At 46.5% G+C, this 24,460-nt stretch overlaps 1 protein-coding gene across 1 annotated transcript in view; it reads left to right on the top strand.

Moving 5' to 3' along the window:
* The window catches only part of RBSN (rabenosyn, RAB effector), a 28,571-nt gene extending 8,287 nt beyond the window's left edge, over positions 1 to 20,284 (top strand). The window contains exons 4-13 of the mRNA XM_030840867.2: positions 1,002 to 1,142; positions 4,189 to 4,289; positions 5,203 to 5,248; positions 5,367 to 5,528; positions 7,813 to 8,054; positions 10,063 to 10,133; positions 12,779 to 12,865; positions 13,925 to 14,027; positions 15,400 to 15,504; positions 16,197 to 20,284. Coding sequence (XP_030696727.1) covers positions 1,002 to 1,142; positions 4,189 to 4,289; positions 5,203 to 5,248; positions 5,367 to 5,528; positions 7,813 to 8,054; positions 10,063 to 10,133; positions 12,779 to 12,865; positions 13,925 to 14,027; positions 15,400 to 15,504; positions 16,197 to 17,345 — 2,207 coding nt within the window. The 3' untranslated portion in view covers positions 17,346 to 20,284. The remainder of the gene's footprint in view (positions 1 to 1,001; positions 1,143 to 4,188; positions 4,290 to 5,202; positions 5,249 to 5,366; positions 5,529 to 7,812; positions 8,055 to 10,062; positions 10,134 to 12,778; positions 12,866 to 13,924; positions 14,028 to 15,399; positions 15,505 to 16,196) is intronic.
* Positions 20,285 to 24,460: the final 4,176 nt, after the last annotated feature.

Below are 24,460 nucleotides of genomic sequence, written 5' to 3'. Positions count from 1 at the left end.
ATCCACCTGCCAATACAGGGGACATGGGTTCGAGCCCTGGTCCGGGAAGGTCCCACGTGCGGTGGAGCAACTAAGCCCGAGCGCCACAATTACTGAGCCTGAGCCCTAGAGCCTGCAAGCCACAACTACTGAGCCTGCGTGCCACAACTACTGAGCCTGCGTGCCACAACTACTGAGCCTACGTGCCTAGAGTCGGTGCTCCGCAACAAGAGAAGCCACCACAATGAGAAGCCCGTGCACCGCAATGAAGAGTAGCCCTAGCTCGCCGCAACTAGAGGAAGCCCGAGCACAGCAACGAAGACCCACTGCAGCCAAATAACAAATAAATAAATAAAAACATAATGTCCTCATATTCCTGCTATTTAGCTCTCTCTCTTTACCTTTCGAGCTCTTGACTTGGTGTTTTTGTCCTCATAGAAGCACATAGTTCGTCTTGTGTACTTCCTTGGCCCCGAGCTGTTACAGTCCTTGAATTTCTTTAATTTTGTCTGAAGTAGTCTCTTTTATATTTTATGGCCCTAGGATTTTAGACTAGAGTTAATCATAATAATACTGCTGAAATCACAGTCTGCGGCTTTCTTATGGGACCCCAGACCCAAGAGTTCCCTTCCGTACTACATATCTAAAGTACAGATCTTTGAATTCAAGAATCTCTAGTTCAGAACCAACTTACTGGTACAGTTTGCTGATGTTCCTCAGCCTGCAGTTGAGTCTCTCCTTAACTTTATAATTGATTTAAGCAACAAGATCCCTGTGATGTATATGGGCTGGAGGATGGAATTGGACCAGTAAATGGGATTGTGACAGTGATTCTAGAAGTTTTCCTCCTTCCCCCATACTACTTATGTCCTCAGAAAATGAAAGAACCCTGATACAGGAGAAGCCATGAAATGCATTGGGACCCTGTTGATAGGTGAAATCTAAGTGCTTTTCCTATAGGACCTTGACTCTCTACTGGATTATCTTCGTGGATTCATATGGTGTTTGTTCCATTTTTCAAGGTCTTGTCCAGAAGGCTAGGAAAGCAAAGAACAGGCTGTTGAAACGAGAAGGAGATGACCGAGCTGAATCAGGGACCCAAGGTTATGAGTCTTTCAGCTATGGAGGGGTTGATCCTTACATGTGGGAACCCCAGGAGCTTGGTAAGAAATTCTTTTCATTCGTTCATTCATTCAGCAAATGTTTATTGAACATCTATATGTTTTAAGAGTTGGCTGAAGAGACACCAGTAAATCAGAATGGTTGTAAGCTTCTGAACCTTGTGTTCTAGTGGGGGGAGAAAATGGACAAGAATGAGCTGGGCCTCTGCTTTGTGTTAGGCACTGCATTAAATGCTTAAACTCTCGTTTAATCCTTACTGAACTCTATGGGGACCTCCCAGGATCAGACAGCTAGGAAACTGCAGAACTGGGGTAGGGATCCAGGTCTTTGACATCAGCCCAGGTGCAGTCCATTGACTGGGCTGTCTCTTCTTGTGTAGACATTGATTACCTCCCTACTGAGAAGCACTGGTTCATGCAACTTAATTTTCTGAAGCATGTAATTGTGTTATCATCTGCTTCCTTTCAAAATTACCATCTTTTCGGGATGATGAAAATGTTCTAAAATTTATTTTGGTGATGGTTGCACAACCCTGTCAATATACTAAAAACCATTGAATTTGTATGCTTTAAATGGTGAATTGTATGTATTTGAATGATAACTCAGTAAAGCTTTTACCAAAAAGATCACGCCACATGGAGTTGAACTAGCTAATCTTACATGTCCTTTAACTGTTGAATGATAGTGATCATTAATATAGTATTTTCTATCCATGCGATGGGTAGATAATGATTCTTTCGTAGTAGTTTATTATACTTTGTTTTGTTTTGGGGCCGCTCTGCATGGCATGTGGGATCTTAGTTCCCCAACCAGGGATCGAACCCATGCCCCCTGCATTGGAAGTGTGGAGTCTTAACCATTGGACTGCCAGGGAAGTCCCATAGTACTTTATTATACTTTGATACTCATTATCTTGTTCACCTTTCACAAAAGCCTTGTGAGGTAGAAAGGGTAGTGATGCTCATTCCATTTATAGATGAGAACACAGGCTCTAAGAAGGGAAGTGATATTTACCCTGGGGTCATCTACCAAATAGTGCTGCTGCAGGATGTGTCTTTTATTTTATTTTTTAAATAAATTTATTTATTTTATTTACGGCTGTGTTGGGTCTTCATTGTCGCGCACAGGCTTTCTCTAGTCGCAGCGAGCAGGGCTACTCTTCCTGTGGTGCACGGGCTTCTCATTGCAGTGGCTTCTCTTGTTGCGGAGCACGGGTTCTAGGCGTGCGGGCTCAGTAGCTGTGGCTCGCGGGCTCTAGAGCGCAGCCTCAGTAGTTGTGGCTCACGGGCTTAGTTGCTCTGCAGAATGTGGGATCTTCCCAGACCAGGGATCAAACCCGTGTCCCCTGCCTTGGCAGGACGATTCTTAACCACTGCACCACCAGGGAATCCCAGAATGTGTCTTTTTGGAAGAGGAAAGTCCTAGAATTACACTATCCAATATGATAGCTACTAACTGTATGTGGCTATTTAAATAAATCAAAGTTAAATAAAATTAAAAGTCAGTTCCACAACCACACATTAGCCACATTTTAAGTGCTCAGTCTCCATGTGTGGCTAGGGGCTACCATGTTGGAGAGTGGAAACATTTTATTTTCATTATGGCAGGAGAAAAATGGCTTAAAAATAAGATTATATGCATATATTTATTAGTTACATATGAAAGACAGAAACATGAAGGAGACTTTTCAAGCATATGAATTATTAGCTTTTTGATAGCTTATTTCATGATTGCCAGTGTTAAATTATCAAGGTGATTTACTGATTAACTTACCTGTTTCAGCAACTGAAGGAAGTCACAAATTACAAAAGGTCACGTGAATGGCAAATTTTAAAAGTTAACGTGTATTGTCACTCCTAAAAATTCGAAACTAAAATTTAATTAGGTGTTAAAGTTGATTAGGGAAGAAGAAAAGCGTGGATGCTTAAGAGTGTAGCATGAAGATCTAGATATGGTAAAGCAGCAGTCCCCAGCCTTTTTGGCACCAGGGACCAGTTTCAAGGAAGACAGTTTTTCCATGGACGATGGTGGAGGGTGGATGGTTCAGGTGGTAATGTGAGCGATGGGGAGCGATGGGGAGCTGCAGATGAAGGTTTGCTCGCTCTCTTGCCTTCCACTCACCTCCTGCTGTATGGCATGGGTTGGGGACCCCTGTGGTAAAGTACCTAAATGAATAGGCCATCATTGGGTGGAAGAAATGAAATGAGTGCTGGGAGGGTTGAGGGGGCAGGGCCGGCTTTCAGAAGAGGTGAGATTGAGCAGGTTATATTTCAGATGCACTGAGACAACAGGCTACTTGGTTCCATTTGTGTGAGGAGGTTTGTCCTGGGTCTTGGCTGCTGGACTGAGAAGTTACCAGTTTAACTAGCCCCCTCCAAGGGCATCTATTAGCGTTTACATTTGGGGGGCTATTTTGAGAAGGATTGTTTTTATTCTGATGAAAAACTATATTGTACCAGCTTTGAAAAGTACAGAAAAGTATGAGATGTTTAAAAATTGCCCATAATGTTACTGCCTTTTTATTTAACAAAAATTCATGTGCCAGGCAGTATTCTAAGGATTTTATAAATTTTAACTTCTGTAGTCCTGATAACAGCCCTGTGGAGTAGGTACTACTGTTTTCCCCATTTTATAGCTGAGTACTCCAAGTTACAGAGAGGTTAAGGAACTTGTCCAAGGTCACACAGTGTGTGGCAGAATTGAAACTTGAGCACAGGCTGGCCCCAGAGTTCAACCTCTGTCCTTAAGGTCTTTCCTATCATACTTTGTGGCCCCAAGGTGACCACAGTTAATATTTTAGCAAATTTCCTTCCATTTGCTTTTCTAGTTTTTTAATTTTTAATAAGACTCTAATGGACTTCCCTGGCAGTCCAGTGGTTAAGACTCCGCGCTCCCAACATAGGGGGCCCAGGTTCAATCCCTGGTTGGGGAACTAAGATCCCACATACTGCATGGTGTGGCCAATAGATAGATAGATAGATAAATAAATAGATAAATATAATAAAATCCTAGAATGTTTGAAATTCAAGGTAGAGAGGCTCCCTCAGGAAAACGACAAGTCGTTTATGTCACCACCTCCCCTCCTAGGTGCTGTGAGAAGCCATCTTTCCGACTTCAAAAAACACCGAGCTGCCAGAATTGACCACTATGTCGTTGAAGTCAATAAATTAATAATCAGGTTAGAGAAGGTAAATCTTTTGTTTTAAAACACTTTTTTTCTGCAAGTATAAATCTTCTGGGGGGAGAATTACATTTCTGTAGCATGTGTCTTGTATATTGTGTATATCCAATGCTGGCAAGGAAGCACCCCACCTAGAGCTGTGCTGAGGACGTGGTGGATGGTTCTAGCCTGGGCTGGCTTTACTGAAGGTGGTGGCCCAGGTTGATGACTGGCCACATATCCCGCTTCCCTTTTTCTTCCTATGAAGGCCACTTGACTGCTGGACAGCCTTTCTGCCTTTAGATCCTTTCCTCGTTTGGGTGTCCCAGGGACAATCACGCAGTGAGGCATAGTGTGTGATACCATGTGATGGCAAACAGAGAGGCTAGTAACCAGGCGTGTGAGGAGTACCCTGCCAGGGCCAGTGTGCAGTGTGGGAACCTCTCGTCCTGTGGTTGGTTTAAGAGTGTGTCTTCAATACCACGATCGCTCTGTTTACTTTAACCCTGGAAATGCTTGTTGTGTATAAGCTGGGTGGTGTGGTGGGCATGGCGGCAACCACACGGGTTCAATTCTTTATGTGTACTTCGTAGGGCAGAAATATGTGACCACTTCCATTGTCCAGGAGGACTGTGGCGAATCGGGGGGTTCCCATTGCTTTCAGTAGCCACCCCACCGTGCCCTTACCTACCCCTGGTTATTGCTTAAGCGGGTAACTGACAATAAAGAGATTGGAATGGGTCATGCGAAGGGAGGTACCTTCTGGATGCAAAGCTAATACTGTATCCCCCACAAAGTTGTTTTTGTGACATTTTGGGTTTGGAGACGACAGATAAGACTTGAGCAATGCTGGTGTGCTCATTCCCACTTGATGCTTCTGCCTGTAGAAAGTGTATACACCACCAGATTAATTCCTTCTGGCACTTTTTTCTCCTTGTCAGCTCACTGCATTTGACAGAACAAATACTGAGTCTGCGAAGATCCGAGGTAACTCTAGAACTTTGCTCACATTCCTTCTATTCTTTATCTTTCTTCTTGACCAGATCTCCTTTTTAAAATGGCCTACATTTATGTTTGTTTGGTTTTTGTTTTGTTCTTCCCAAAGCAATAGAAAAGTCCGTGGTGCCTTGGGTCAACGACCAGGATGTCCCCTTCTGTCCAGACTGTGGGAATAAGTTCAGCATCCGCAACCGCCGCCACCACTGCCGCCTCTGTGGGTCTATTATGTGCAAGAAGTGTATGGAGCTCATCAGCCTTCCCTTGGCAAGTAGGTGATGAGGAGGCGGGCCCTGGACCCTGATCTCCTTTTGAGACTAACTTGTTTACTAATTACCACTGGGTGATTTGGGGGACTTTTTAAAAAAATTAATGGCCCATGGGATCTTCATTCATTTACTTGTTTATTCCTTGAAGCCCATTACAGCCTAGGCCCTGTGTTAGGGACCAGTGATTCAATGGTCTGTAACAGAGGTTGGCAAACTTTTCCCATAAAAGATCAGGTAGTAAATATTTCAGGCTTTGTGGGCCACATACGGTCTCTGTCACATTTCTTCTTCTGTTTTAAACAACCTTTTTGAAGTGTAGAAACCATATGTAGCTTGAGGGTCATACAAAAACAGGCTGGACTTGGCTTGCAGGTTGTTGTTTGCCCACGTCTGGTCTATAAGCATCAGCCATTCCTTCAGGGAGTCCAGCATCCAGCAGGGGAGACACACTGACAAACAACTGCTTTATAAAGAGGCAAGTATGATGAGAGAAGTTGTGTCAGGCACATGGGAGAGTTGATGGAATCTTTTTTTAAAAAATAAATTTATTTATTTATTTATTTTTGGCTGTGTTGGGTCTTCATTGCTGCCAGCGGGCTTTCTCCAATTGCGGTGAGCGGGGGCTACTCTTCGTTGTGGTGCGCAGGCTTTTTTCATTGTGGTGGCTTCTCTTGTTAGGGAGCATGGGCTCTAGGCGTGTGGGCTTCAGTAGTTCTGGTGAGCGGGCTCAGTAGTTCTGGTGAGCAGGCTCTAGAGTGCAGGCTCAGTAGTGGTGGCGCACGGGCTTAGTTGCTCCGCGGCATGTGGGATCTTCCTGGACCAGGGCACGAACCCGTATCTCCTGCATTGGCAGGTGGATTCTTAACCACTGCGCCACCAGGGAAGTCCCGAGTTGATGGAATCTTTGTCAGCTCTGCTTGAAGTGGCAGGTGAGGCTTTGAGAGGAGACTGTAGGAGGTGGTCTTAAAATGAGCAGCGGGCTAGTCCTTTCTTTTGAGCAAAGAGTCACAGACAGCTCACCGTCATATAGAATAGGCTGTAATGTCGTAATATGAGAGCCACTGAGTGCTGCTGAGGCCGCTGCAGAGGCTGAAGAAGAGTGAGTGTGGGTGCTCAGGGTCAGGAGGTGACGTTTGAGAGCAGCCTTGAAACACAACTGGGACTGCAGAGAGGTGGGGCAGGCAGGCATCCTGGGGAGAGTGAAGAGCTGGTGATTAGGCGTGGGATGTGGAAAGGCCTGGGGAAGGTTAGTAGATGAGCAGGTACAGTAGTTGGGGGTGTGAAACACTGCTTGAGAATGTGGGAATGAGGCTGTAAAGGTTAGGTGGAACACCGTGTCCCAGTGGTCCAGAACTTTGAACCTCAGCTGGTTAAAGGTTGCGAAAGATGATCTCATGGGGTTTTGGCTAATTCTGGGACTTTTGGGGTGATTTTGCAACCCTGGAGAGTTCTGCTGACTCTGCATGTACCGTTGGCTGCAGGATGTCTGGATAACATGGGACAGAAGCAGATGCGTCCTCTGTCGAGCTCTGATGTCCAGTGGGCTCGCATTACCTTGATACTTCCCCTTTCTCCCTGAGGCGACTCCCTGTCTTACCTGAGACTTTATAAGCTATGTTTTGGGGACACTCTTCACCTTCCTTCTTTTGAGCTAATTAACTGACGTTTACTGGGTAGCTGCTATGAGGTGGCCCTGTTGGAAAAAATATAGGGCTGCAGCTATGAATAAGACAGTTTCTACCCTCAGAATCACAGATTCCTAGGGCAGCTCTGGGGTGTACATAGAGCTATCACTACAGGGAAAAGTGGGAAGTGCTCCACAAGGGGTGATGTAGTAGAAACTGATAGAAAGGCAGATTGTTTTTGCCTCAAGGAATTGCGGGGGGCGGGGGGGCTTCCAGGAGGATGTGCCATTTGAGCTGAGCTTTGGAAGGGGTAGGAGTCGGGCGTTTGGGCGTGGGGGAAGGCCGTGGAGGGTAGCCCAGGGAGAGCCTGGGTTGTGTCTCAGGCACGGGGCAGGGCAGTAGGTGGTAAGGCCAGGTTAGGGGTGGGCTTCAGAGCCTCAGAGACAGACTGTCCTCGGTTGCCTGGCTCTTTGGCAGCTGCACTGGGCATCCATCCCACCTCAGAGCCTGAGCCCGGAAGGCAGAGGTGTGGGTGCTTCTCACCTGTGGGCAGAGCCTGCTCTCGTGCCACCCCCACCGTTGGACTCCACTGCTGTTGTGGCTGGTGGGGTGATTGGAGGCTGCGGGCTCACTGCTGCCTGTCCTGTGTTGTGCTTTACAGACAAGCTCACCAGTGCCAGCAAGGACTCCCTGAGCACTCATACCAGCCCCAGCCAGTCACCCAACAGTGTCCACGGCTCCCGCCGGGCCAGTATCAGCAGCGTGAGCAGCGTGAGCTCTGTCCTGGACGAGAAGGATGACGACCGGATCCGCTGCTGTACACACTGCAAGGACACACTACTCAAGAGAGAGCAGCAGATCGATGAGAAGGAGCACACCCCTGACATCGTGAAGCTCTACGAGGTGATTCGTGTGTGGCCTTGAGTCTGATTCGAGAGATCTGGCTGTTGGTTATATACATGCCTGCAGATTTTGGAGAATGCTTTGGGAAGTCATTCCCTTGAATCATTTTTAGTTTTTGCCAAAGGGCACTAGCTAGGGCCCTGGGTGAGTCGCAGAGTCACTGGGTATGTTGCAACAAACTTGTTCCCTCACCCTTTCATGCCCACTTGACAGCGGGGTGGGGGGGTGGTTAAGGGCTTCTGTGGCCCAGGGGCAGGAGGAGGAAGGGTGGTTGCCATGCAGTGTAGACAAGTTCTGTGGGTGGGCAGGAGCTGGAGCTGGTGGTGAAGAGTGGGCTGGAAGAGTCCTGCCACACTCACTTGGAGTTTGAGAAACTGCCCGGAGGCTTAGAGCTTCCTCTTTTAAGTCCATTCAAATGCCTCAGCTCTCATTACCACCAGCAACCCTGGAATGCCTTCAGTAGATGCTGCTTTAAAGGAGCAGAGTGTGGTGCCAGAAGCTGGGATTTAGAGTCAGACTGGGTGTGAGCCTGGCTCGGCCTCCTAATGGCCAGGTGAGGCCTGCAAGATGAGAAGGATGAGCCAGGTTGGGGTTGGGCAGGGAGGTGGTAGGAAACGGGGAGGAGGAAACCCGCCCAGGCATCGGAAGCAGTTTGTGCAAAACTGAGCAGAGGAGGGGTGTATCTTTTTTTTTTTTTAATAGATTTTATTTATTTATTTTTGGCTGCGTTGGGCTTCATTGCTGCGCGTGGGCTTTCTCTAGTTGCGGCTAGCAGGGGTTACTCTTCGTTGTGGTGCGTGGGTTTCTCATTGCGGTGGCTTCTCTTGTTGCGGAGCGTGGGCTCTAGGCACGTGGTTTTCAGTAGTTGTGGCACGTGGGCTTCAGTAGTTGTGGCTCGCAGGCTCTGAGCTCAGGCTAAGTAGTTGTGGAGCACGGGCGTAGTTGCTCCGCGGCATGTGGGATCTTCCTGGGCCAGGGCTCAAACCCATGTCCCCTGCATTGGCAGGCGGATGTTTAACCACTGCGCCACCAGGGAAGCCCCAAGGAGGGATGTGTTTTTGTCTGATGATCACTGAATGGTCACTGGTAGCAGTTCTGTAGGTCACAGTGGCTGTATTTCTGAAACCACCATGAAAATACTCAGGCTACTAGAAATGGTGTTAATTAAACCCTTGCTGAGCTGCAGATGTAGCCATTGTCCATCCTTTATGTGGAGCTCATGATCTGACAACTCATTTTTGTAAATAGCTGCCACGCTTTTGGCTTCCTTCTTTTTTGAAGTGAGCCCTGGCAGTGCCTTGTGCTGGTATCTGGCATCACCTGGCAGATACAGGACATAGCAACTAATTTCTTTTCTCTACCTTGGTAAACTCAGATGACTTGTGTCCTGGAAGGCCTTGCTCCTCTCAGAAACATCCGGTCAAACATCCGGGCTTCCCTGGTGGCACAGTGGTTAAGAATCTGCCTGCCAGTGCAGGGAACACGGGTTCGAGCCCTGGTCTGGGAAGATCCCACATGCCGCGGAGCAACTAAGCTCGTGCTCCACAACTACTGAGCCTGGGCTCTAGAGCCTGCGAGCCACAACTACTGAGCCCGCGTGCCACAACTACTGAAGCCTGTGTGCCTAGAGCCCACGCTCCGCAACAAGAGAAGCCACCGCAATGAGAAGCCCGCGCACCGCAACGAAGAGTAGCCCCCGCTCGCCGCAACTAGAGAAAGCCCGCGCACAGCAACAAAGACCCAACGCAGCCAAAAATAAATAAATTTATTAAAAAAAAAAAGTTCACCCTCGCTTTCTTTCCTTCCTGCAAGCTTTTCTTGTAGAGTAGGTCTAAATCAGGAAATTGATAACAACAAACAAAACAAAACAGAGCTAAAAACCACTCTCTGCACTTTTTTCATTTTATAAAACTGCACATTTTAAATACATCTGTTGATTCAACATAACCTCTGGGTAGGCTTTTCTGTACCTTGAGAGCACAACTCACCTCTTCTTTTTTGTTCTTAGAAATTACGACTTTGCATGGAGAAAGTTGACCAAAAAGCTCCTGAATACATCAGGATGGCAGCATCATTAAAGTAAGCTATTCCTCTCTGTTTTACTAATTTAGTGGTGACTGTTTTCTGGCATTTTAGGTCAATTCTTTAGTAGGTGAAAATGACATTCCTAACTCTGCCCAGGCTTTTCTTCTGCCACTGACTGCAGAGAATCTTCATCATATCTGTATTTCTTTGGGGTGCATGTTACAGTCCTGTGTAGTCATGTTCAGTCATGTGACCCCAGCTTTTCTGATTGAGCGGGTTTAGGAAGGGCCTTGGACGATAAGCACCACTGCCAAGTGCAGCATCCGGAGGTGAGCAAGGGCACTGTGCCTCATGCTTGTGCCTGGGTAGATGCCATTCAGGGTGACACTGAGGTGTCAGGGCTGAGAGCAGACATTTCCTTTAGGTCAGGGGTTGGCAGACTTTGGCCCTCGGGCCACATCTAGTGTGCCATCTCTTCTTTTAAAATTAAGATTTAATTCACACACCATAAAATTCACCCTTTTAAAGTGTACAGTTCAGTGGTTTTGGTACAACCATCACATCACATTTAGTACAACATTCACAAAATTGTACACCCATCAGCACTGTCTTAATTCTGAAACACTTTCATCATCCTAGTAAGAAACCCCATACCCGTTAGCAGTCCCTGCTCCATCTCCCTTTCTCTGGCAACCACTAGTCTGCTTTCTGTCTATGGATTTGCCTAGTTTGGATATTTCATGTAAATAGAATCATAGATATATGATCTTTTGTGTCTGGCTTTTTTCACATAATGTAAAATTTTCAAGATTCATCCCTGTTGTAGCATGTGTCAGTGCATCATTCCTTTTGTGTGAAGCACCGTGTGGGTAGACCACATTTTGTTTATCCATTAGTCCCTTGGTGAACATTTGAGTTTTTCCACTTTTAGCTATTGGGAATAATGCTTCTATCAATATTCATGTATAGGTGTTTTGTGGACATATACTTTTATTTCTCTTGGGTATATACCTAGGAGTGGAGTTCTTGGGTCATATGGTAACTCTGTGTTTAACTTTTTGAGGAATTGCCAGACAGTTTTCCAAAATGACTGCACCATTTTACATTCCCATCAGCGGTGTATGAGACTTTGAATTTCTCCACATTCTTGCTCACACTTATTTCAACATTATAAATACAATGTTATTGGGACACAGCCATGCCTGTTTGTTTGATTACTGTAGCTGATTTTGCACTACAGCAGCAGAGTTGAATAGTTGCAACAGAGACTGTATGGGCCTCCATAGCCGGGGGGAGCTACTGTTGCTAAGCATGTTTCCAGGTGTCTAACTCTTACGCCTCCAAAGACCAGTTCTGAAGTGCTTTAAGTAAGTGCCTTTCAGTCTGTCACTCATTCACTCAGTGGATATTTAGCAAGCACGAGTTACGTGCCAAGTGCTGTTCTGGGTGCTGGGGCTGTAGCAGTGGACAGTGGAGACAGCTTCATTATCATGGGAGTGCAGACCGTAACCAAGTGAACAAGTAACGCACATGATAATAATGCCAGGCATGATAGGTGCTCCGAGGAGATTATAGTTGGTTGATGTGACTGAGACCAGGGCAGTGATTTCGGATTTGGGCCAACCCTGTTATTTTCCACATGACTTGGCGTTATCAAGACAAAGTGCAAGTCTTTTTAGTTCTGATCTGATGTTCTTTTTGCAAACTGTGCAGTTAGAGATGATGAAACAACTTTATTGAATCTGCAGATTACAGCACACACCAAGATTTTTCCAGCTAGGCCTGCCTTATAGATGGAAAACAGGTAAACACAGCAGTTCTTTCTGTTTATTTAACTTAAATTGCTGTTGCCTCAGGAAGAGAGTTGAGTGGCCATTGCTGAGGCTGGATTAATAGCTTGGAGATCATTTGAAATGTTTCTCTTCACAGTAAACATTGTTTAAGCTTGTCCCATGTGCTAGTTACTAGGGGTATAAAAATGAAAAGCCATGATCACTGCACTTGGAGTTCAGCAGTCTGGTGGGAATGGCAGACTAGTAAAGGAACAATTCTAAGACCACATGATAACTGTTGCTGTTCCTCTGAGACTGGGGTTAAGCCACCTCTGGCCTTCCCTGATGTCCCATCCTCCACCCTGGGCAGAGTTACTCCCTCTCACCTCCTTTCTTGAGTTGGAGTCCAAGTGATTTTCTCACACAGGGAGCAATTGTTCGTGAGACCTGGGAGCATGGGGCAACTGACAGTGCCACGTGGGCCGTGGCTTGGATTCCTTGGTCAGCTTTCCTATCATTCCTCCGCTCCCTGGGTAGTCTTTGAGTGAGAAAAGAAAGTGCCTTCTCTTACGTGGTCTGACCAACTCATTTAGTAAACCACTTCAACCGTCTTACTAGATGCACTGAAATTGTTCACGGAAAGTAGGCTGAAGTAGATTCAGTCACATTTATTTTGGCAATGAGCTTAGGAGCTGGTCCTCAAAGACCTCGGCACTAGTGTGTCCCTATGGTGTCTGCAAATTAAAAGCAGTTTCTAGTTGATTAGCACTTATATTTTGAAAAGGAATGAGCATTGCAATATATGCAAGAGTCTGAAATGCCATTTGGAGAGAATTAACTGTCTACCCCTCTGTGAGTCCTTTTACACCACACTGTCCGTTCAGTGCGATGACATTTAGATCAAACATCTCTGTGATTTCTCCCTAGTGCTGGAGAGACAACCTACAGTCTGGAACATGCCAATGACCTTCGAGTGGAAGTGCAGAAAGTGTATGAGCTAATAGACGCTTTAAGGTAAGGTCTCTTAGGTGATGTCTTACGTGCTGCCTTGAGTGGAGGAGGTGCTTTGTTAATGAGTGGTGGGCGGCCAGCAGACCTGAGCTTACCCAGTCCTGGTGATAGTGGGAGTGTGTGAGGAGGAGGCTGAGGGAGTTGCCAGCTCTGGCACTCAGTGCATCTCAGTAACTTTCGGTTAAGGATTTCTATTGTTCATTATTATTAAAGGAATAGGAGTTGATTGACACCAGCTGTGTGCCAGTCACTGACTACTTCCACACAGAGTAGCTCCTTTATCATACCATGGTTACCCTGTGAGGTAGAGATTAACATCCCCATTTTATAGGTGAGAGAATGCACCACAGCTAGAAGAAGGACTGGAGCCCAGATGGAAACACAGATTCTTTTCTTCAAGTTGACTGCTGCCTTGGTTTTTTTTGGCCGCGCTGTGCAGCTTGTGGGATCTTAGTTCCCTGACCAGGGATCGAACTGAGGCCCATGGCAGTGAAAGCGCCGAGTCTTAACCACTGGACCACCAGGGGAGTCCCAGTCGCTGCCTTTTTTTTTTTTTTTTTTAGTCGCTGCTTTTTAACTGTGGATTGGCTGTTGGGGTTACATCAGCCCTTTGCAGTGTAGGAAGTACTGTGACTCAGAACAGAGATGCGGAACTCTTGTCCATCTGTACGTGCAGGGCTAGCTACGTGGTTTAGGGTCTGCTGCAAAATGAAAATTCAGGTCCCTTGTTCAAAATTAAGGATTGTAAGACAGTGATAGCAGAATATGAAACCAAGCACAGGGCCCTTCTGCTGTGCTGGTCACTCACGCACGACGCTGGCCCTGCACCAGTGGTCAGTGCCTCGATGGCTGAGTGTTTGTCGTTCACCCTGTGCTTGTTTGGGGCCTTGGGTACAGCCAAAGGGTAAGAAATGGGCTTTGCCTGCAAGGACATTTCAGTGGAGTCTCTAACCCATTTCTCTACACATGTTGCTGGCATGCAAGCCTGGTGACTCGGGACTTTTCACCCATGTTTCTGAGGCTGGCAGTGCCTGTTACAGTGATGTATTTGTTCCAATTCAGTAAGAAGATCTTAACCTTAGACTTGAAGCAGGACCCTCCACCGCATCCAAACACTTTACGGCTACAGAGGATGATCAGATACTCAGCTACGCTTTTTGTGCAGGTAAAGCATCCTGGGGTGGCAGAAACGCCGCACTCGCCTCCCCTGCTCTTCTACCACTCTGAAGGCAGATTGGGCCAATGGCTTGTTTATTTTCTGTTTGTACATTTATTACTTTTTAAGGTTATAAATGTGTCAGTCACATCTAGAGAAAAATCTGGATGTCAAAGAAAAGTAAATATTCCTTTTAGTCCTATGTCCTTAACACCATCCTGCCTCATTCTGATATATTTTCTTTTTTATTCCATTTGCACTGGTTATATAAAGTAGTTACATATGCTACTTATAGTAACTTATATAAGTAGCATATTTGCAAGTTTAGGCCTTCTCATTGCTGAATTTTATATCATAAGCCCTTTTTTTTTTTTTTGGTGGCGCCACACAGCATGCAGGATTTCTAGTTCCCCGACCAGGGATCGAACCCATGCCCTCCGCAGTGGAAACACCAAGTCTTAATGACTGTAGTGCCAGGGAAGTCCCATAAGAACTTTTTTATGTGGTCCTCAAACAGCTCTTGTTTGAATGACTACAGAATAGTGCTCTGTGTACACTATCCTTTAACTATTCCCCTTTCACTGGGCATTTGATAGATTCCCATTTTTTGCTGTTGAGGATTGCCTGATGGACATACTTGCACATAGCATTTCCTCCTTGGGATAAGCTCCTACGGGACTCTTCCTGGGCCATTGGTTTGGAGGAAACAGGTGACAAGGGCGCACTAGACGTAGGTGGTTGGATCTAAGTTGTTTCTACCTCAGAAAGCCCTTGTGAGAGTCACAGTCAATCCCCTGTGGGGCTCCTGACAGAGATCTAAGCGTCCTGTTGGGTTAGTTTCCCAACATCGTAATGCAGAGAATGAGGCCCTTCCTGCTTTTGATTAGTGGCTGTATTCCACAGTCATTTGATGAGTGCCTGCTGAGTCCCAGGCAGTGTTCTAGGTGCTGGGTATCCTGCCATGAGTAAAGACAGACATTCCTGTTCTCATAAAGCTTGTATTCTAGAGAGGGGAATAGAAAAGAAACAACTAAAAAGTATAGCTTAAGAGGGTGGAGAGTGCTGTGGAGAAACGTAAAGAGCGTGGGGTTGGGGCTTTGACGGAGGCTTACGGATGTAGACAGGGAGGGCAGGAAAAGGCCCCACTGAGAGGGCAAATAACTGGGATGTCTGGTGTTGATCATTTCATCAGGAAAAGGCTGGCCTATTTGGAAGTTGGCTCTGCTCCGATTTCAGCGTTAGGTCCTTCCCTGCTCTGCTCATTAACGTGATTGTCCGAGAGTGGGGTAGTTTAGCTTAAGTGGGCTCTCACTAGAGGGCTTCAGGTTCACTTTTTCTCCTAAAAGGGTTTAAGTGTAAAATTGCCTGTGACCCCCTACAGGAAAAGTTGCTTGGTTTGATGTCACTGCCAACCAAAGAACAGTTTGAGGAACTGAAAAAGAAAAGGAAGCAGGAAGTGGAGAGGAAGAAGATCCTGGAGAGACGGGTGAGTGAAGCTCAGGGATGCTGGCGTCCTGGCTTCTTCCCTGCGGCTCCCTTGAGCGCAGAGGCTTCCTCAGGCTCCCAGGAGGTCCTGTGAGGTTGTCGTTAAGTCAGAACCTCTCACTCTCTCTAGTTTGCATTCTCCTTCTGTTCTGTTTCTGGCCTCTCTCATCTTCAGAGGTCAGGGTAATTATTTTTCTCTCCAGGTCCTATTTTTCTTTCAGAGGTTCTACTGATTTTCTCCTGTCCAGAATACCATAGAGACTGGCAATCCTCCCCCTGGTACAAGCTGCAGAGGACCCAGACACCAGGGAGTTCTTTCTAGAACACTTTGGAATATGCAGTATTAAACAGAATAATATGTGTATTTAAGATTGTGTGAGGTTCTAGTGTAGATGAATGGTAATAGACCTCAGAGAGTTAAGACAAGTACGTGGCCAGTGAATCTAAGATTGAGAAAAGCTTATCCCTTAACTTACTGTTATTTGGTATTTTAATTTTGAAAATCAGGGTGTGTCCCTCCTTCCCTTCTGATAAAAAAGCCTGATTTGATTTTAGCAGTTGGATATCGTAGTCCTGAGGTGGAGAATTGGAGTCTCACTGACACAGGGATAGCGGGACCGCAGAGGGTGGCTGGCGGTGTGGCTGTTGGCCTGGTGACCGTGTTTCTTCTCTTTGGCTTTGGTGTCTCCCCAGGCTGCCCTGGAATCCCAGCGAAGGCTTGAGGAAAGGCGCAGTGACCTGGTGTCTCATGCGACCAACGGGGAGGTGGTGTCCCTTCGCGGGGGCCATGCCCCGTTGAGAAAGGCTGAGGGCTGGCTCCCGCTCTCTGGAGGTCAAGGGCAGGTCGAAGACTCGGACCCACTCCTCCAGCAGATCCACAACATCACATCCTTTATCAGGCAGGCTAAGGCCGCGGGCCGGATGGATGAAGTGCGTACGCTGCAGGAGAACCTGCGCCAACTGCAGGACGAGTATGACCAGCAGCAGACAGAGAAGGCCATTGAGTTGTCCCGGAGGCAGGCCGAGGAGGAGGACCTGCAGCGGGAACAGCTGCAGATGCTGAGGGAACGCGAGCGGGAACGAGAACGGGAGCAGTTCCAGGCGGCATCTCTGCACACGCGGACTCGGTCCCTGGACTTCCGAGAAATCAGGCCTTTTCAGTTGGAGCCAGGCAGAGAGCCTCGCAACCACCTTGCTCATGCCTTGGATCTGGGCTGTTCCCCAGCTCAGAGCAGTGCGGCACCCAAGACCCCTTCACCCAGCTCGGCTCTCGAGCCCATCAGACTGTGGTCTGGGCCCCCAGCCCTTGGCCAGGAATTCTTCCCCCAGAGCACCACGTCGCAGCACAATGAGGTGCCCTCCCTAAATCCCTTTGATGAGGAAGACCTCTCCAGCCCTGCAGCAGAGGGCACGGCCAGCCCTCCTGCTGCAGAGCCTCCTCTCGGCCCTCCAGCCTGTGTCCTCAAGGAGTACAATCCTTTTGAGGAGGAGGAGGAAGAGGAGGCAGTGGCAGGGAATCCCTTCACTAGCCCAGACAGCCCAGCCCCCAGCCCCTTTGACGAGGAAGATGGGCATCCCCCTCAGAGACCCTCAGGACCTCCTGTTCCTGGCAGCCCCTTCGAGGAGGCCCCCTGTACTAACCCGTTCGAGATGGACAGTGAGAGCGGGCAGGAGGGCGAGGAGCCCATAGAGGAGGAGCTCCTCCTCCAGCAGATCGACAACATCAAGGCGTACATCTTCGATGCCAAGCAGTGCGGCCGCCTGGACGAGGTGGAGGTGCTGACGGAGAACCTGAGGGAGCTGAAGCACACCCTGGCCAAACAGAAGAGGGGTGCCGACTGACCATGATGGGCAGGGCGCCTTTGGGGCCTGGCAGGAGCCAGGGGAGCAGGAGGGAGGGCTGCTGGAGTTGATGGACAAGGAGGAAGGGCGAGATTTAAGCTGCACGCAGGTCAGCGGGGGAGGAATCTGCTGTTTCGTGCTGTGCACTTGGAGCTTTTTCCATGATAGTTGAATAATAAAATGGGAACTAGAACAGGAAGAATCAGCATGCATTTGCTGTTTTTCCTGTTTTTTTTGTTTTTTTTTTTTTATAATTGGGTTTTCCCTTTAGAAGGGAATTTAAAACTTCACTGCCGAGATATAACTAAGCGCAGTTCTGTTGGGCCCTGGGCAGAAATGGCTACTGTGTACCTCTTGCAGCCATTTGCTCCTGCCTGGTGTTTGGTCATTATGCAGTATTATAGGGCAGCCTTATATAGGGCCCTTCCTTTAGCCAAGACAGACAAGATAGAGTCCTGTAAATTTTACTCGGCTCTGGAGGAAGTCTGTCCCCATTAGGGTATTATGTTGCTTTTACCTGGGACTTCCACTGCTCTACTGGGCACATTCTGCCTGTACAATGGAAGGGGGAGGTCTTGCTATGAAGGCAGTATTTAAGACCCAGGAAAGCCCAGCACCTCTTCTTAAGAGTGGGTAATGGTGGTGAGGTTTCACCGGGGTCTGTTTCCCTCTTTGACTTCTTGTTTGTCTCTTTCAGGAAGTTAAACTCCCAGTGCAGGGGTATCACTGTGAGTCTGATCGTGAACTTTTTACAAAACAGGAGTGGGTAACTTTTTGGTTGATGGAGGTGGTATAATTTGGGAGAAGAGTCTCTATCCAAGTGTGGCTCTGTGGAACTGAATGACCGCTGGGACAATTGTCTGTCCCCAGAGAAAGCTTCCTCTAGAGCTTTGGCAAAATAACTCTGAGCTGGGCTTTTTCAGACTTTTTCATAGTTTAGGAATTGGTGACCAGGAAGCTCTTGTGGAACATTGTCAGAAGAATTAAAGCTCCCCTGAGTCAGAAGGTCAATTAAAATAACTTCCAAGGCTAGTTGATGAGCCTTCTTCCTTTTTGGTTCATCTTGTGCTGACCGTGGACACTGGTGAGATATTTTTTTACCAATGTTTAGTATTAAGAAACTGAAATGGGGAATTCCCTGATGATTCAGTGGTTAGGACTCGGCGCTTTCATTGCTGACGGCACGGGTTCAATCCCTGATCAAGGAACTAAGATCCTGCACAGTGCACCGCATGGCTGGGGAAAAAAAAAAAGAAACTGAAATGTTTGAAAGAGGCACAACCCAGGATCATTTTGGTAGAATCGCAGTACTTGAACTCTTCACCAATTAAGGGCAAAAAGGGAAATTGTTAATTTAGCTCTGGTGCTTAGGTTTACAGGAACATAACCCTTAACTGACATCTGCCATCTTGATACCCAAGTGTGCTCAGCTCTGGGTAGAGTTCCTGCAATTATGCTTGTTAACTACTGAACAATAACTGACCACTAGTCACTTTATACCCCTTAACTAACTCTGGGTCATACTCTCAATGGTTAATGGTGTGAGAGTTGAAATTCACTTTGTTACATTCTGGGACGACCTCTCTTGATCTTGGGAAGGTCTGAAAAACATTGTGGTGTAAAGGTAATCTGTTTTTGTATTGACACTATTCACATTTCTTTAGCACCTGCTGGATCTTTGGGCTGAATGAGGGGGTCCTGTATGGGGATGTGGGAATGGGGAGTGGGTGGGTGGAGGGTGTGTGGAGGACCCCTCGAGTCTGGGTTCTCTTCACAAAGGAATGTGAGTGGGTTTGAGGTCAGCCAGTTACCAACCTTGCTGATTGTCATGGTTTTGGGAAGTTGGCCGTCAGGCATATAAAATGTTGCCCGGTACAGGCATTTTTTCTTCCTCAGGGTCATTGCCCTTCATGCTGTTACTCTGGAGGGATTTATGGATGGCTGCATGCTCCTCCCTGCTCAGTCTGTCTTTTCTCTTTGACTGAAGAGAAGGAAGCTCTCTGTGCCGAAAAGCAGGTAGTTCCAAAAGCTAAATGCTGGTCTCCCTCATGATTACTTTTCTAATGAGAATATATCTCTTTTAGTTAGCTGGTGGTTTCAATTAAGACTAGTTTACCAAACATACCCTTTCTCTGAAATCAATTGCAGGTGGCAATGTATAAGTAACTAAGAGCATTGAGAGCCACTAATATAAGAAACATGTTTTTAAGCTAAAAAAAAGAAATTTTTTAACTGAATATACTAAATCAAACTAAAACCCTCTGATGTGATTGAATTCTTCCACGGCTGTATGTTTCCATTTAATTCTTCCATGGCTATATTCTCCTATAATCACAGACATGACCGGAGTTAGAATTCTCTATCCCTCGGAATTCACACGGGCACAAAGTTGGATTTACAGGGATGGGTTAACGTCAGGGAAGAGATGGCCTATGAATTGCAACCACAACTTCAGGTTTTTGCCTCGTGTGAATAGTTCCCCCGTCCTGCAGTCCTTCATCGCAAACAGCTCCATCTCATCGGAAAATGGGCAAGTCCTTGATACGGCGTTGGCAGATGTCCCTAGACACAGATCATGTATGCAAGAGACTTTGGGGATTCAGGCATCAAATGAAGCTGGCTTTTCCCTGTTATGCCTTGTCTGTATTTTCCCTTGTCTAATACACTAAGGACGCTTACTCGTTATGCTTGCTGCTCAATGTGTCTCTTCTGTTCAGATACTAAAATGTACCTGAATCAATCAAGAGCCACGTGGTAGGTTGGACGTTGGCATAGGTGATGGGACTCGGTGAGAAGCTGGTCTCTTTACCAGGTCACAGACTGTGGTAGTAGATTATGTTGGTCATCTGACAGTGACAGACAGTTTGAAGGTCATTGATTTGCATGCACTACTCTGAGGCCTTGTATTGGAACCTTTTTTAAAAAAATAAAATAACATGTTAGTGGTTGGGGGTGTGTGTGAGTATGTGCACACATGTTGCGAGTAAGAATTACCAGATAACATCTCTCCCCTCCTTTCTTAATAACTTCTGAGTATCAGAAGACAGCCCAGCTCCTGTGTTACCTGTGTGGTTAAGGCCTCCAGACAAAATCGAGGTCACTGGGCTCTTAACAGGGGTTAAGTATGGGTTCAAGTTCTGTCCTTATCTTTAGTTATTCCTGCAGTGTTGATTAAATGAACTGTCTTCGGCAGGTGTCGTGCAAAACCCTTTGAGGTGGTTAATCAGGTGTTCAGCTGACAGATGAAGAAACTGGTTGAGAGAGATGAGCCTGGCTGGGGTCAAAAAGCCAGTCAGTGGTGGAAGGAGGATTTAAAGCCCAGTCTGCCTCACTCGCTTGCCCTATGTAGCAAGGAGGGTTCCACGTGGGTCAGGTACAGTGGGAGTGCTCAGGCAAGGTTTGTGGCCCAAAGGTAGTGGAAGTGGGCGACGGGGAAAGAGATTGGAAGCTGCTGAGTGGATCTCTGATATTGCCATCACTTGGACCTTTGAGACCTCCCAGGACTAAACCAGGAGGAGGTAATATTTAGCGCTCACTCTGGGTCAGACAGAATGCCAAGTATTATGTATGCGTACCTCATTTAATCCTCTCAACAGCTCCAGTTTACAGATGAAAAAATGAGTGTGGTGAGGTTAAGCCTGCTCAGGGTTACACCGCTGGGATTCCAGCCCAGGTCTGTCTGCCTCCAAAACCCAAGCTGCCCTGGCCTGCTTCGTGTATGGACACTCAGGTTCCTCACATGGGGTAGGATATTTCATCCATAGGAAGCACCTCCTCTGAACTTTAAGGTCAAAAGCTCTTCTGACTAAAACTCTTCAGTAGCCTAGCATGGTTTTAAAAAATACTTCAGAAAGGACTTCTGGCTTCAGCTCAGGCATACAAAGAGTTTGGCAGTTGTCACTCCTGTCCTTACCACAAGGAAAAGCTGGGCAAACTGAAAGTCAGTGACTCTTTGGATCCATCAGAGAACTGAGTTTGCAGGGCCTACTGCCACCTAGAAATGTGGAGAGGTGAATGCAGAATCGCAGCCAAGATCTGCTTACCTGAAGCAGAAGCCACTGGAGCCAGAGCTGCTAGGAAAACTCGCTGAATTGCTGGAGGCTGAGTGTGGACTAGCATAGGAGTAAGAAACCCCTGGGGGTCAGCCTAAGGACACCCCACACTCTCGGGTTTTACATCCTGGAACCCCACCTGGTTTTCATAGCTAATTGCTTTGGCAGGGAAAGGGGGAAGAGTTACCTTTGTAAAATAAACTCAGCATTCTCCATAACAAAGGCCTGTTGGGGGGCTGGGAGGTTTACCAGAGTCTAACCCCACGTGGGGAAGGGCATTTCACACTAGTCCCCTCTAGCCTTCCTGTCTCATCCAAGTGTGGGGAGGGTAAAATTGAAAACTCATGTTTTTCTATACATTCTACTCATACACTCTTCTGACACTAAATACGGGGTTTTTGTTTTTGATTTTTGCGGTACGCGGGCCTCACTGCTGTGGCCTCTCCCGTTGCGGAGCACAGGCTCCGGACGCGAAGGCTCAGCAGCCATGGCTCACGGGCCCAGCCGCTCTGCAGCACATGGGATCTTCCCGGACCGGGGCACGAACCCGTGTCCCCTGCATCGGCAGGCGGACTCTCAACCACTGCGCCACCAGGGAAGCCCAATACGGGACGGGTGGGGTTTCCACAACGACCAATTCTCCAACACCAGCTGGGTGTCCAACAATTCAGTTCAATTCTGACACTGTCTACCTGGAGTTACCATCAGATCCCACACGTTAAGGGCTCAGTCCACCAAGACTGCCCCTCCAGATGCCAATCACAAGTGCGGGCCTCGGGTACTTCTGACTTTCTATGAATCAGGGGTTTCTACAACTCCTCCTTGGTTTCGATAATTTGCTATAATGGCTCACAGAACTCAGGGAAACAGTTCACTTACTAGATTATTGGTTTATTGTAAAAGAAGACAACTTAGGAACAGCCAGACGGAAGAGATGCATAGGGCAAGGTATAGGAAGGGGTGTGGAGCTCCCATGCCCCCCTCTGGGCACATCACTCTCCAGCACCATGGTGTGTTCACCAACTTGGAAGCTCTCCAACTCCCTAAATTAGGGTTTTTATAATGAAGGCTTTATTACATAGGCGTGATTGATTGAATCTTTTGGCCATTAGCGATTAACTCAACCCTTAGCCCCTTACCTTCCTGGAGGTCAGAGGTTGAAAGGGGCTTGTTATGAATAACAAAAGCCACTCCTTTCACCTTCATCTTTCCAGAGCTGTTTCAGGAACAGGGACAAAAATTAGATATGACAAAAGAAGCTCCTATCACTCTTATCATTAAGGAAATTATAAGAGTTTTAGGAGCTCTGGCCAGGAGCTGGGAACAAAGACCAAACATATTTCTTATTCTTTATCACAGAGGGGGATTCAGAGACAGGAAGGTCATAGCCCAAGGACACAGACCCACTAAAATACTGAAATTTCACCATAAAATTACAGAATGCTTCCCTGCTACCACACCTTACTACCACACCAACAGAACTCCAGTATAAGGATGCATTACAGCTAAAAGAGCTACAAAACACAGACTCTAGGGAAGCCCAAAGTCAAGAGAGACAAAAACAGACACTAGAGGAATTTGAAGCCTCTGGGGCCTACAGCTACAGCAAACAAACACAGCTCTACTTCTAGCCAGAATAACATAACCCCTCATAGTAGAGGCTTATTTACCTCAGTTCCTATTACCTAATACAGCCAATAATGTCTCACTTCCAACAAAAAATTTTAAGTGTGCTAAAAAAGGTAAGGGAAAACCCCACAGTCTGATAAGACAAAGCACATATCAGAACCAGATTCAGATATTACACAGATGTTGGTGTTATCATATAGAAAACTAAATCATTAATATGTTAAAGAGTCCAGTGGTAAAAGTAAATAATATGCAAGAACAGATGGGTAATGTCAGCAGAGATAAGGAAACTCTAAGAAAGATTGAAAGGAAATGCTAGAAATAAAAAAGACTAACAAACAATGCCTCTGATGAGCTCATCAGTTGACACAGCCAAGGAAAGAATCAGTGAGTCTGGAGATAGGTCAATAGAAACTTCCCTACTGCAAAGCAGAGGGAAAAAAGAATGAAAAAAACCCAAAAACACCGAATAGAACATCCAAGAACTATGGGACAATTTCAGAAGAGGTAAAACATGCATAATTGGAATACCAGAAGGAGAAAAAAAACGAGAGACTAAAGAAAAATATTTAAAGTAATAATGGTCAAGAACTTTCCAAAATTAATGACAGTCACTACACCACAGGTCCAGGAAGCTCAGAGAACACCAAGCAGTATAAATACCAAAAATATACACCTAGGTATATCTTATTCAAACTCTATAAACCAAAGACAAACTTGAAAGAAACCAGAAGAAAAAACCATCTTACCTATAGTGGAAAAAAGAGAGCTGACTACTCATCAGAAACCATGCAAGAGGAGAGTGGAGTGAAATAAAGTGTTGAAAGATGCCTCCCAACCCCCAACCTAGAATTCTATATCTGGCAAAATTATCCTTCAAAAGTGAAGGAGAACGTTCTCAGATCAGTAGGAAATGCATCTCATCCACCTTTTGCTTTTCAAGAAATTGAGGTCCAGAGCTCTCAAGTGGCTAAACTAGAAAGGAGTGGATCCCAAAATCTCCTTTTTTTTTTTTCCTTTTTGCAAGTCAGGTTTTTAATTTTGTTTTTTTTTTTAAGTCAATGTTAGAAATTGCTTAGTTCTAACCCTTCACTTTAAAACTGGAGAAGTTGAGAGAGCAAAACTGACATATTTGAGGTTGAACAGAAAGTTACTAGCCGACTTGGTGTTCAAACTCAGCTCTCCTGAATTATTTCCTACTGTAAGTTTGTTGTCTGAATGATTGAGTTTGAGCCTATATAAAATATTTTCTCCTGGCGGAGGGGAGAAAGACTTGATTCACAAATCGTGAAAACCTTAACGTTCCAACAGGAGCTTTAACGCTTAGGCGTACGTGCCGGCTCCCACCGCCCCCGCCTAAGGAAAACTCTGCCAGCCAGTACTACAAGTCCCAGGCCGCTCCGCGGCGCGCGCGCTGCCCGCCGGGAAGCGTCT

The sequence above is a fragment of the Globicephala melas genome, chromosome 11, assembly GCF_963455315.2.
Source record: "Globicephala melas chromosome 11, mGloMel1.2, whole genome shotgun sequence".
Taxonomy (NCBI): Eukaryota; Metazoa; Chordata; class Mammalia; order Artiodactyla; family Delphinidae; genus Globicephala; species Globicephala melas.
Note: the sequence above shows the minus strand (reverse complement) of the source record. Positions and strands in the feature narration are given on the sequence as shown.